This window comes from Fukomys damarensis, unplaced genomic scaffold (genome assembly GCF_012274545.1).
Source record: "Fukomys damarensis isolate Sample0158 unplaced genomic scaffold, DMR_v1.0_HiC HiC_scaffold_20, whole genome shotgun sequence".
Lineage (NCBI taxonomy): Eukaryota > Metazoa > Chordata > Mammalia > Rodentia > Bathyergidae > Fukomys > Fukomys damarensis.
In genome coordinates this window covers 2,372,916-2,386,466 of record NW_022900932.1, presented here as the reverse complement: position 1 = coordinate 2,386,466, position 13,551 = coordinate 2,372,916, and the positions used below count along the sequence as shown (strand labels likewise).

The 13,551-nt window shown below is 59.5% G+C and overlaps 1 protein-coding gene across 1 annotated transcript in view; it reads right to left on the bottom strand.

Annotated features, from left to right (window-relative positions):
* Window positions 1–13,551, bottom strand: part of Itpr3 (inositol 1,4,5-trisphosphate receptor type 3) — an 82,953-nt gene that overhangs the window by 40,843 nt on the left and 28,559 nt on the right. The window contains 1 exon segment of the mRNA XM_033766386.1: window positions 2,472–2,542. Coding sequence (XP_033622277.1) covers window positions 2,472–2,542 — 71 coding nt within the window.

Below are 13,551 nucleotides of genomic sequence, written 5' to 3'. Positions count from 1 at the left end.
GCCGCGTCCAGCAGCCCCAGCGGGCCGGGCCTCCCAACAGCGTAGGCGCGGCAGTTAACCCTCTGAACAGAGCCCCTTGCGTTGCCGCAGGATGAAGAACTGCAGAGGTGGGTGCCGGAGGCCCCCTCAGATGCAGAGTTCAGAGTGGGAAGGGCTGGTCTGGCCAGGGCCGTGTCCCCGTGAGAGAGGGCAGGCGGCGCCCGAGCCGGCCCCTGGGTGACCTCACTCACTGACTTCTGAGTATTTTCACCTGGGCGGGAAGGGGGAGCTGCAGGGGCTCTGGCTACAGCTGTTACGGCTTTAAAAGTAAAACACCTGAAATAAACGTGGCAAAAGGATTTGACGGGGCTCCACCCTGGGCCGCAGAGCACGCACTCTCGTCTCTTTACTTGTGTGTAGAGTTGGAATATGTTTTAATAAAAACAAAAATAAGCTGGGCTTGGAGGAGGCTGGGCAAACAGGGAAGCTACTGTCTCTCCCCGCCCGGCTCCCACCCACAGTCTGAGCAGGGAGGGGACCGCGACACGCCTGTCCTGGGTCCCTGAGGCTGGCTGTGAGCTGAAGACCGGGCTGCCATGTCCTGCCCACCCGGCCTCCACTTGCCTGGCCAGAGTGGGAGACAGAAAGGGGCGAGGAAGGCAGCACACCCTACACAAAGCGGGGCTCAGGGCCAGCACGGGGAGCCCCACACTCGGGGCCCACAGCCTGGGCCTGCAGGCTCCCTCCTGGACGTGCCAGGGCTTGGGCGGCCTCAGGAGGAGAAGGGGCTGGGCCACAGCTCCCAGCAGCCCAGAGACTTCAGGGTCAGCAGTGCAGGGGAGCAGCAGGGTGCTGGGCTGGGCTCACCCCGCAATGGCGGGGACAGAACTTCCTGAAGTCCCTGGACTAGGCCATTGCTGATGACCACCAGCCAGCTGGCTTCTAAAATGCCTGTCACCGTCACCACCCACGCTGGGTCTTCCCCAGCCGGGCCAGGTGTCGACAGGAAAGAGGTGGGGACGAGGGAAACTGGGAGTCCCTCTGGGCTTCAGTCTCAAGCCAAGGCAGTGGGAGGCCATGTCCCTGTCCCAAATTCTGTGGTTCCAACCTGTTGTCAGCCCCAAGGCCGCACTGAGCCCTTACCTATCTACCAGCTCCTGTAACAGGGCCCTGGGGCCTCACCAAGAACCCAAAGGCCAGGCCTGAGAGGAAAGGATGAGACGGGTGGAGTCTGAACCCCTCACTTTGCTGGTTGTGCCTCTGGGCCCTATGGGGACCCCAGGATGGCCCAAGGAAGCCAAGATGGACCCTGCATGCTGGCCTTGGGAAATGGAGAAAAAAGCCAGGGGGCGTGGGAAGGAGATGAGGGAGGAAAGCAAGAGTCAAAGGAGCATTTGTTCTGCTAAGAGGCTTTTTTGTTGTCCAAAATTGGCCCCCAGCTGTCCCCTGGAAGCCTAGGGAAAGTCTGTCACACCCATCCCCTGCCACCAGCCTGTGCCACGGGGCTGGGCACCACTTCCTGTCAGCCCCAGGCCCTACCCTCCCTGGCAGAGGCCCCCGGGGACCCTCACTCCCACCCCAAGCCCTTCAGAAAGAACTAAGCTGCAGACCCTGCAGACAAAACCATCAGCTGGAGCCCCAGAGCACCCCCGCCCCCGCCTGGCTGCAGCTGCTGTTCCAGTGATAAAAAATAATGAAACAATCCAAACCCAAGGTGCAGCACCCGGGACCAAACAGCAGGTGGGCAGAAGGGAGGGGTTGGGTGCGACTTCACGTGGGTGCCTGGGAGACCCTGCTGAAGCCAAGACTGAGGCCTCCCAGAGCAGCGTGTGGACCTGTGGGGCAGGGACACTGAGGCCGAGGGGACGGGAGGGCGGAGCTGCTCACAGCAGGGAGGTGGCCTGGCCGGAGGGAGGAAGGAGAGCCAGATGTGGTGGCCAGAGGGTGACTGAGATTGCAGCCAGGGCCCCGCCCACACCTTCAGGGCAGTGCTGGGAGCCCCGGGGCAGGAGGTCTGCCGTCCAGCGCCCAGGGACCACAGCGTAAACCTGGGCCACAGAGCCCCGGACCCGCGTGGAGCACACACGGGACACGGAGGCCCCACGAGGGAGGGTGAATGTCCAGGCCACGGCACACAGCCCCTCCAGCAGGATCACCCCACGCACGGGCTGAGAGCACGACCAGGGCCAGGTGGCCTCCGACGATACCAGGCCCAACCGATCAGACCAGGAAGGTGAGGGCCCCCTGGGCCTCAGGCAGGTCTCCATCCCAGTCCTGTCCCCTCAGGAAGCGCCAGCCACGCAGACAGAGGAGCCCTGTGGCTGGTGGGGAGCTGGGGGGAGAGCGGACCCGGCCAGGAGCAGGTTCGGCCGTGGACAGGAAGGGACAGGGAGCTCGGCCGGGCTGCCCAGTCCGCAGAAACGCCGAGGACACTGATTCAGACCGGCCCAGCCCCACGGCCGGGAAGGGCACTGGCAGAGGGGAGGTCTCACCTCGGAACTTCTTTGGGGGGTTGTCCAGGTCCCCAGCCGCAGGCTCCACCACACAGCGGTCATCCACCAGCCTGGGGACAAGGCAGCCGGTCAGTGGGAGAAGACAGTGGGAGCCCACGGGGCCCCTCCATCACCGACCCTGGCGAGGACCTGGCCGGGCTCCTGGGACAGACCTGCAGCCCCAGCATGGGAGGCGGAGGCGGAGCCCAGCCTGGGGGAGTCAGCCACTCAGTGACACCGTTTCTAAGTAAAAGGGTGAAGCTCAGCGGGAAGGTTCGATCCCCAGTACCACCAGAACCAGAAACCGGCCAGGCCCCTCAGGGTGGGAAGAGCACAGACACCAGCCCCTCCTCCAACGAGGCCACAGCGCTGCTGCAGAGGACCTGGGGGGCGTCTGTCCCCTCCCCTGCCTGGGCCGTCACCGTGCAAGTCCTGAGACCCTGCCGCCCACGGAAAGGACGCAGAGACAAAGGCAAGGGGAGACAGGGATGGCGCAGGGAGGGGGACAGAGAGGCAGAAAAATAAAGGGGGGGTAAAAACAAACAGAAGCAGGCAAAGACTGGAAACGGAGGGAGAGGAGCTGGAAGGAGGTCAAAGGAGAGGCTGGGTCCGTGGTCTCGGCAGGACAACACACCCCACACCTCCCCAGGCTCGGCTGGGCCCCGTGCCACTCTCCTCTGTGGTCCACCCCAGGGCCCGAAATCACCCATTACAGCCTCGGCTGAGGTCGATCCTGCATCTCTGGAGGGCATCCCTCAGCCCTCCCCACCCTCCGTCCCTCCATCCACCCGCCCGACCCCTGCCTTTGGAAGCCCTCGGGGAGCACCCCATCTCACGGGCCAACTCTGCTTAGTGCTTCACACCTGCTGGCTGACCTCAAACCAACTTCCTGGCGAGGGGCTGGTCCTCAGGAGCACCGATCTCCAGAGAGGAAAGGGGTCTGAAGATTAAATAACTTCTCTGAACTGCCTGGCTTGGTTGGCCAAAAAGACCTTTCGTCATCTGACCCCTTGCTCCCTTCGCTGGCCTCGTTTCCTTGCTCCAGCTGCACGCGAGCTCCCACTGGTCCCAAGGCCCCTGAGTGCGACCCCTCGCTCCCATCCTGGCCCCCTGGCCTGGCGGAGCTCCACGCACCTCGGCTCTGGCCCCACCTCACGTCCCTTCCCCGGGTCCCCAGCTCAGCTCCTGGCCACTCCTTTCCTTTCTTTTTTGGCTTATTTTTCCTTGGAACTTTTTTATTTTAATGATTACACTCACGTGGGGAGTTGGTACGCGTGCATAACGCAATCTCAATTCTTTTCTTTCCCCTTCCCTTCTAGCCCTGTTTTTCCTTAATTTTTTAACTTTTCTGCCAGCATCGGATTTATTTTTTTTGAATCTTTATCAAGTGAATGATCATAAAGACAGATTAACAGCCAGACTAACAGGCCAAAAAACATACCAACACATAAAATAATTATACTAACTCAAGGTACATTTTCAGAACATTGGCCGTGACGGATACGATAACTTTTGTTTTTTCTCCCTATTGCCTTTTACTTTGTACATTATGTACACTGTATATTAAGAGAATCCTTGTGGTAATTAAGCTTGTGCATCTGATTTACTCCACTTAACATTATGATCCTAAGGTGCATCCGTTTTCCTACAAATGCCTCAAGTTTATCCTTCTTTATGGCACAGTAGTACTCCGTTGTGTGTAAATATTTTCTTTATCTATTCACCTGTGAAAGGGCATACAAACAGCTTCCAAGATTTAGCTGTTACCCATGGTGCTGCTGTAAACACAAGTATGCACCTATCACTGTAATATGATGTCTTTAACCCTCTCAGGAAGAGCCCTAGAAGGGAAACAGCTGGGATAAGTGGAGTTTCTATTTTTAGACTTTTGAGGAATCTCCATGCTGACTTCCTCATGTTCCCACCAGCCATGCAGGATGGTGTCTGCGCCCCCAGCCTCACCAGTACCTGTTACCGATTTCTCGATAATAGTCATAATAGCCACCCTTCTGGTGTGAGACGGAATCTCAGTGTTGTCTGCATTTCTCAAACGCCCCGCCTTCTCTCCCTACATGTACATATGCTGTGTCTACACCAAAAGCTCTGCACAGCTGGGACCCCTGTGTTTTTCCACTCGGAATCTCTGCACAACACAGTCCTGTGATACAATGATATCACAAAAGACAGATATTTGGGTTTCATCTCGGTGCTCCACCAGAGCTTCTAAAACCCTCGCCACTTTCTAAGTGACAAGAGATAACAGCATCTTCCATTGTAACCTTTGAATCGCTGTCCCAGTTTCTGAAGTAGCTTTAGAACTATAAAAGTGAAAAGGTATGAATTTTATTCATATCAGACCCCTTCGGCCACACTTGAATTTACAATTATTAAGTGACTTCCGGAAAGCCCCTAAACTGGGGGTGGGGCTGGTTGCCAGGAGACGGAACCAAGAACCAATGATCAGAGAGGTGGGGAGTATGGCTCTGCCCTCCCCACCTCTTAGATCCCGGAGGTGGATTGGTCACCAACAGCGAGCGATGTCACCACCCCTCTTCCAGAATAGGGATGAGACCTCCAGAGTTGGTGACCTCGGAGGAAGCCCCACGCCCACACACCTCACCTCCCTTCCGGCTCAGCTGAGTTGCACCCTTGTACAGTAAAGCAGTGATTTAATAAGCAAATAGTTTTCCTGACTTCTGTCCAAGTTACCAGATAGGCAGAGGAAGCCATGGAGACCCGGGTTCAGAGTCTGCAGAGGGGACAGTTTGTGGGTCCCCCTGTGGAAGCTGACTCGAACTCCAGACAGACAGGGTCGGGACTGAAAGAACTGCAGGACCCCCAGACTTGGAGAATCGCCTAATGTTTTCATACGCGGCTGTTTAATCTACACCTACGTTGTTCTGTCCACATTCCACGCAGGGAAACCAAGGCACGAAAAGATCTGATCGCAGGGATGGAACGTGAAGCCAGGCTGTGCAGCGTCAAGTGCTGTGCTGGACCTCTGAGCGTGGGGGGAGACTGAGTGCACCGCAGTACGTGCCTGTTACAGCAGCACTCGGGAGGCTGAGGTGGGAGGATCCTAAGTTCGAGGCCAAAGTAGGTTACATAGTGAGTTTAAAGCCAGCCTGGACTACATAGTGAGATTCACAGTGAGACTCTGCATCGAAATAAAACGTAAGTCTCACGCATGTTAGGGAAACTCTCTGCTTCTGAGCCACGTTTTACTTTATTTTGGGGGGACAGGCTCCTCCCGAGTTGCCCTGGCTGGGCTTGAACTCGTGATCCTCCTGCCTCAGCCTCCTGTGAGGTGGGATAACAGGTGTACGATGCCACACCTGGCAGGATATGTTTCTTTCCCCGCTGCATCCACAGCACCCAGGCCACTGCCTGGTACAGGAAATACACAGAGTGGGTAAGTTCCTTCCCTTTACCAGCTGCCCAGGGAAGCACACGAAGGAAAGACAGTGTCCCTTAAAATCTCACTGGGAAAACAAGTCACACATTCAGAGGAGCGGTGACACAGAGAGCACACATGCCTGCTGTTGGCTGTGGATCTTGTCCCTAAATTTGTCCCCATTTGGAGACAGGAGAGGCCAGCGTGTGGCCAATCAAACAAGGTGTGAAAGGAGCAGCAAGCTTTCCAGGGCCTTGAATAACACATGCAATTTCCCATTAAGACATAAGAGACTCAGAGCCAGGTGTGGGGACAAACACCTGTGATCTCAGCGCTCGGGAGGCTGAAGCAGGAGGATCGCTCTAAGTTTGCGGCCTGCCTAGGCTACACAGTGGGATCCTGTCTCAAAACGACCTTAGTGATCAGACCAGCGGCCTTCTCCCAGCACAGACTGAGGGGAGAGGAAGCAGCGGGGGAGGCACTGGCCAGCACCTCACACCGGGCCCTTCTAGGTGTTGGGGTGCAGCTGAGAAGGTGCTGGGGGCACCCCACAGGCCTCTCTTGGCACTGCACACACCCTGCGGAGGGGGACGAGGAAACATTCAGGGGACAGGACTCATCCTGGCCTCCCAGAGCCCCGGGGTCATGGTGGGGGACACCCAGGTCAGCGTGGCGACCGCGCTCCCAACACGCTGCACACCCCGCACAGCGCTGCCCCTGCCAGGCCCAGTTTGGCCCGCTTCTGCAGCCCTTGCCGGTCGGTGCCCAGTGCACAGCTGGCTGCTTTCCCAGCAGGAGTTGGAACCGCAGCCCCTCGGAGAAGGGGAGGGGAAATTCACACAAGGTCAGCAAGGAGGCTGGGCCAAGCCTGTGGCAGGTGAGTCCCGAAGGGCTGGATGCTGACGGCGGGGTCCCAGAGCATCCCCACACCGGCCGGCTCCATCCCCAGGCAGAGACCGGGGAGTTACCAGGTGGGGTGCCAGGACGCACGGTGCCGTGCCGGGACACCAGGCAGGGACACCCAGGCGCCCTCCGCCTGACGCCCTCGCCCCAGTCGCCGCCCTGTGGCCCAGCGAAACTCACACCCCACGAATGCCACACCCCACCTCCCTGCGACTGCCAGACACCACGACTCTGGGTCCACGCCCTGGCGACTCATCCTCCTGGGGCCCAGACCCCTCCCCTAAGGCGACTGCTTGGAAAACAGCACAGCCCCGCTCCAGCCCGAGGTCCGGCAGGCCCGGCTCCCACCCGTACCACCCCAGGGACCCACCAACAGCCCTCCCGTCCCTCCCACACCCACCACCCCTCCCTTCGCCTCAGCTCCAGGCCCTCCACCCTGCCAAGGAAAGGTCAGAGAAGCTGACCCTCTGGTGGGCACACCTGTGATGCCAGCATTCTGGGAGGCTGAGGCAGGAGGATGGCGAATTCAAGCCCAGCCTTGGAAGCTTAGCAAGACTCTGTCTCAAAACATCTTTAAAAGTGCCAGGGAGGTGGCTGAGTTGGGAGACCCTGGGTTCCATCCCAGAGGTGGGGATGGACAATCTATCATTCCACGTGTAGTGCTGTAATCTTTCACGCTCCCCTCCAATGTGAGCCCCCACACTGGAGGACCCCAAGGGCCACACAGCTGGTTAACAGAATGAACAAAAGCAGCACCTCCTCCCCGAACAATGGGGCTAGAACACAGGGTGCTCTGACACTGAGCCACACCCCTAGTCCTTTACATTTCTTGTTTTTTTGTTTTTGTTACCAGGGATTGAATTCAGGACCTTGTGCTTTCAAGGCAGGCAGTGGCACCATTGAGCTAAATCCCAGGCCCTTCATTTCTTGTTTGTTTTTGAGACAGCCTCCCGCTAAGTAGCTCAAGCGGGCTTCGAACTTGTGATCCTCCCGCCTCAGCCTCCCAAGGATTACAGGTACGCACCTCTGCGCCTGGCCCAACTCCATCCATTCAACAAACCTCTCACTTCCTGCCCACTGTGCTGGGTGCCCCCATCAGGAAGCGCATGCCCTCTGTGCCGGGGCCTCGCCCAGACCCCAGTGTCCAGGGAAGCTCCCGGCAGGAGACGTGTGCAGGGACAGGAGCTGGTGGCAAGTTAGGGACCTGGTGCCGTCCCTGGAAGGTCCATGGGGTCTACACCCCAAGACCCTGGCCAGAAAAGTGGGGAGCCAGCTGCATCCCAGACCCTGGGCAGCTCCATTCTGCCCAGAGTGGACTTTGAGACCCGGATGCAAGCCACGGGAAAGGCCGGCAGGCAGGCAGCTGAGATAAGGGCGGTGACGGCTCAGGAGCAGCAGCTGTGGAGGGGGAGCCATGTGCCGGGCCCCTCCCCACCCAGCTGGAGAGTCGGCCGGGGCAGGGTCACAGACCAGCTCTGCTTAGGAGTTCGCGGAATGGCGAGTTCCAGGCCCAGCACTCCTGACTCCCAGCCTGGGCCACCCGCCACCACCCACAGCCCAAGGCCAACTCAGCAAGGCCAAGTCCAAGGCAGGCGGAGTGAGACGGGAACAGCCAGCCAGGACCCTCTGCAGGTGCCCAGGATCACGGCTGCAGAGACTGGAGTGGGGACACCGGGAGAGGACCCAGATTCTCCAGAGAGCAGAGGCGACTTCCTGCACCACTACCAAAGCATCCCGTCCTGCACCTGCACAGCTCTTCACCGAGGCTCTGCCCTGCGCTGCCCTAGGGGCCTGGCAGGAGTCGGAATTCACAGAATCTAAACCCCAAAAGACTCACATCTTCTGAGAGCTGCAAGCACAGAGGAGACAGGAAGCCCATGCTCAGACATCCGGATGGGAGTCTCTCCAGGAGGAAGCAAAAATGACCAAACCTGGCCCAAGAGAAATCAAAGTCTCCCAAAGTGGGCCAGCCTTCAGGGCCCCACCACTGCCCTCCACGGGATCAGGCGGGCTGCAGCCAAGTCTGGGGGCTCCACAATGTCGGGGACCACAAGAGCCAAAGGGAAGAGACAGGGAGAGCCGGTGCCACGGGCCGCCCAGCTGCCGGCCTCACGTGCTGCCTGCCGAAGGCCCAGGAAGGCCGCAGAGCTTCCCAGGAGACAGAGCGGCCCGCAGCTTGACAAGTACAGAGTGCAGGCATCACCCACCCTGCCAGCAACTCAGAATCCTGGGGGTCAGAAGCAAAGAACACAGGACCCTGGATTCGAGAAACCAATGGCCAGAGGCGATCAGCCATCCAAGGCTGGCCTGTCAGTGGATTGGCCACTAGGAGCTGCCGGGACGCTGGCTGGTGTGGTCACACCACTGGGCTCCGCGGCGCAACCTTATTTCTCAGGCGCCCTCGGTGAAGCGTTGGGAGGTAAAAAGGTGCCATGCAGGTAAGGTGGGGTACAATGGCTCAGCAAAAGGTCCGTGCAGCACACCTGGGGAAATGGGAACAGGTGTGGAGCCTCGGGGGGCGGACTGGTACTCATCAGGGTCCCCGGTCCTCATTCCTAGGCCTCAGCTGGCGGTGAGGGGGGTCAAAGGTGAAGGCCAGCTGAAAAGTGCAGCTGCAGCCACCGCTGGCCCCCCCACAGCCGTCACCGGGGCAGACACCCCAGTCTGGACGCTGCTGTCCCGCAGCCGGGGAGGAGCCTGCGGCTGAGGGTGCCGGGAAAGGGATTTGCTAACCAAATAGCGTAGGCGTCTGCGCCAGCACCTGCAGCTGCCCCACAGCTGAGATTTGTGCCTGTTGCCCCTTCCGGCTCTGCCTGTCTGTGGCCAAGACACCTGCGGGCGCCGTGCCTGCTGCGATCCTGTGGGCCGGGCCCCTCTCCCCAGCGCAGGGGCGGGAGGCCCTGTACGTCACCCAAGCTCCCTAGGCCAGGTCCCTGACCACAGGAACTGAGCCGGCCGCCGCCACCACCTGGGCAGGCTGACTGGCTCCCAGGCCAGGGAGCCCCCACTCTACATGGGGTGAAGTCCACGGCCAAGATCAGAAAGCTGGGTGTCCCCACCCTAACTGGAGTCTCTGCCGATGCCCACGGGCCAAGCCGGGGAGGGGCGCGGGTCGGGAATGCAGGGCAGGGCACGCAGTGTGGGTAAGCCCAGCAGCAGGCTCTCAGGCAGGGGGCATGTGGCTGAGACCCTGGGTCCCACAAGGGAAGGAGGCCAAGCCAGGTTCCAACCTCCGCCCCGCCCAGCACCCTGGGCAGGGACCCCGCCACACCCCACTGGAGGTGGGTCCGACCATCGGTCCCCTTGGCCTCTGGAGAGGCTGGCAGCGGGGAGCCTGGGAGGCTGGGGGGTCCTCGGGTCCCCCTCCAGGCGAACTCCCCATGTGCATCCTGGGGCCGCCCAAGTCCACCGAGCGGGTAACGGCCACGCACAGGTGCAAGGCGAAGGTGTGTTTGAGTCATCTGTGCCTGGCAGAGGCACAGGGACCCTGCGGAGTGAGCATAACAGTCACAGTGGTGTTGCGGATTATTTTTTATTTGAGTTTTTAAAGTGTTCATCATAGATAAATTATTTTTTAAAGAGAAAAATGAACTTTTTTTTTTCTTTTCTAGGCCAAGCGCCTGCCTTAGGCTACGGGACATAAACCAAACATCTCGTTCCAGTGAAATCTCGAGCGTGAAAACCCAGACAGGTCTGAGATCGGAATGCGGTCGGCTGGGGCGGAACAGTCCCTCCTCGTGGAATTTCGAGTCTCAATGGCTGCAGACTCACAGGGGCCTTAGAGATCACCGCACCCACTCCCCACTGCACGAACCACAACAAGCTGGCACGACCGATTCCCCGGTGCCTAAACCGTGGCCAGCACATACTAGGTGCTTAACAAGCATTTGTTGAATGACTTAACGAAGTCCGATCAGAAGAAAGAGAAGGCTGTCCAGGCCCATCGGCCAGCCCACCGGGCAGGCAGCCGTCACGTGCAGAACTCAAACACGCAACACCAGACCCCACCGCTGAAGATGCTGCCGCCCAGTCTGATGTGCGACTTGGATTCAGGAGTTTTTGGAACAATCCCAGGAGCCCAAGGCCTGGCCAGAGCCCCCCCGCCGGTACCTGCAAACTGAGCACACAGGGGGAGGCATCCACGAGCCTGGGATGACCTGGCAGCAGACCCTCTTCCGGGCCACCACCGTGCCTCTGGGACCTGGGCTCTGCCCACATTCACCCCCGGCTCCTGACATCCCTGCACCCCCAGAAAGCCCCCCAGGAGGAGGCCTGCCCTTGGCCAGCTGCCTGTGACCCTCAGCCCAGTCCAGGTCCAGAGGTCACCAGTCAGGGCAGCAGGTCTCAAGGCCCGGAGCTCCCCTGTAAGACCAACAGCACTGCACTGCTCACACCCTGTGGCCTGGGGCCACCTCTGAGGCACTCAAGAGCCACCTAGAGCAGGTGGTGCAGGCCTGTAATCAGCCTTCAAGAGGCTGAAGCAGGAGGACCACCATGGGTTCAAGGCCAGCAGGGGGTACGTAATGAGACACAACACCAAACAAGCAACCTTCAGGGCTGATCCCTGAGATCCCTGCCTGCCTCTGGCCAGGTCTCCCAGCCGCCAGCCCAGAGCCCTGCCAAATCCTCCCACTCCTGCTGGCCCTGATTCTACTCCTACCCCACCTGGGCGGGGGGCGAGGCAGGGCCCTGACCATGCTTTCCTGCCAAGAACAGGCGTGGGCCTGCTCTCCCCTGCCCAGCCACTCCCACCCCTCCAGCACTCCCGCCCAGAGTTAATGTACAATCTGCACTGGGCACTAATTACCGCAGGCACTAATTGGCCACTGCACTGTTCGGGGGAGCTCTGCCCAGCCCAGGCGCTGCCTTGGAGCCCCCACCTGCCCCAACCCCCACAAGTGCATCTCACGCAGTCCTTGCTGGGCACCTCCTGACACCGGCCCTGGGCACAGTACCGGCCAGGACCTCAGTCCCTCAGCCTCCAAGGCCATGGGCAGGGACAGCCCTGGGGAGGGAATTGCACGCTGCGGTTAGGAAGGGAAACCGGGCATGGTGGTGTACACACGATCCCAGCACTCCGGAGGATTGCAAATTGAAGCCCCATCTAAGCACAAGTGACTTAACCAGACCCCGTCTCAAAATTTTACATTTTTAAAAGGGGTAGGAATGTAGCTTGGTGCAAAAGCCCCAATACTGCAAAATTAGATTTTTTTTTTTTGAGACAGGGTCTCACTATGTAGTTGAGACCAACCTGGAACTCACTGTGTAGCTCAGGCTGATCTCAAACTCACAGCGATCCTCCTGCCTCAGGCTCCCAAGTGCTGGGATTACAGGACAGGCATGCGCCACCACACCAGGCTAGAATTTTTTTAATGTAAGGGAATGGAAGTAGATTCCGGACAGGGCAGAGTGAGATCCATGTGTCACTAAGGCCACCAAACCCCTAGGACACACTGAAGACAACCGTCCATGCCACAGGACTGGGCCTGGGGCTCAAGGTCTCCTTGGCCACCCGGTTTCTAAGGGACACGGGAGCCGGGGGACCGGGCCACACTCAGACACCCAAGTTCCAGCTTCCTCATTCAAAACCGGGTCCTGGTGCCCAGGGCGGTGCCCACTGAGATGGGTGCTGAGTGTGAACAGTCACTCGTGGGTTCATTCTGCCAGAGTACCTGGCACTGGAAGGGACCTCACCAGCACCTGGAAAGTTCAAAAGCCCAGACCCAGAGGGTTAATCCAGCCTGCACACTGGCAGGGCCCGGCTGACCCTGCCCAGGCCAGAGAGGGTGGGACAGGTTTACTCAGGCAGGGCCTGCCCAAGAGGGGGAGCAAAGGTAAAGAGACTGAGCAGGGCCAGGTTCCAGGAGCCACACCTGGGCCCCAGGTGCTCGCAGATCTGGGTGAGGGCAGCCGGATGAAGTCAGGGCTGGAGCACGGTGGGGCCTCGACCAGGGAGGGGAGATGGGGTGCGTGACGCTCAGAGGCCACAGGGCCTGCTCAGGACCGGGAAAACCTCGTTTCCCTTGGCTCTGCTGAAGCCCCACCGTGGGATGCACCACACATTCAGCCTGCACCTCCCCTCGCGTCCCCCACCCCCACAGCTTCCTAGGCGTTGCCTGTGCGCCTACTACACAAGGGGGCCTACACATTGCTCTCCCAGATGTGCACCCTCTCTGCAAGGGGAAACCACATCTAGCGGGCGAGGCAGGAATCTGAACACGGAAGAACAGGAGTGCCCAAGATAAGGAGCAGAAAGGCTGGAATTCCAGGTCAGACCCCGCTGGCAGGGCCACTATGCAGGCATTCCCCTTTCACCAGGACTAAAAGCACCATTCCACGCGCCAGGCGTTGGCGTGTGCCTGTAATCCCCGCACTCAGGAGGCTGAGGCAGGAAGAGTCCCATGAGTTCAAGGCCAGCCTGGACTACACAGTGAGATCCTGTCTCCAAAAAAACAAAATAGGGGAAAGAAAAGGAACAGGCTGGCTCTGGGCCACTCTACCCCATCTCCAGGGAACCCGCGGTTCCCAAGAGAAATCCACACTCTCTGCCCTATTCCTCCTCCCCGCCCTGTCCAGGGACAAGAACCGATCCCCCATCTCTCCAGCCCAGACTCTGTGGGGTGGCGGCCAGAATTAATTAATGTTTGCACTGAGCTCTAAAGAACCTGGGACCTGGGACCCAGGGGCGCCAGATGAGCAGCACAGGAAATTGACGGAGAGGCGGGGAGAAGCGGGACAGGCGGCCCGGTGGCCTGGAAGGGGCGGGCTGAGAACATGGTCTCA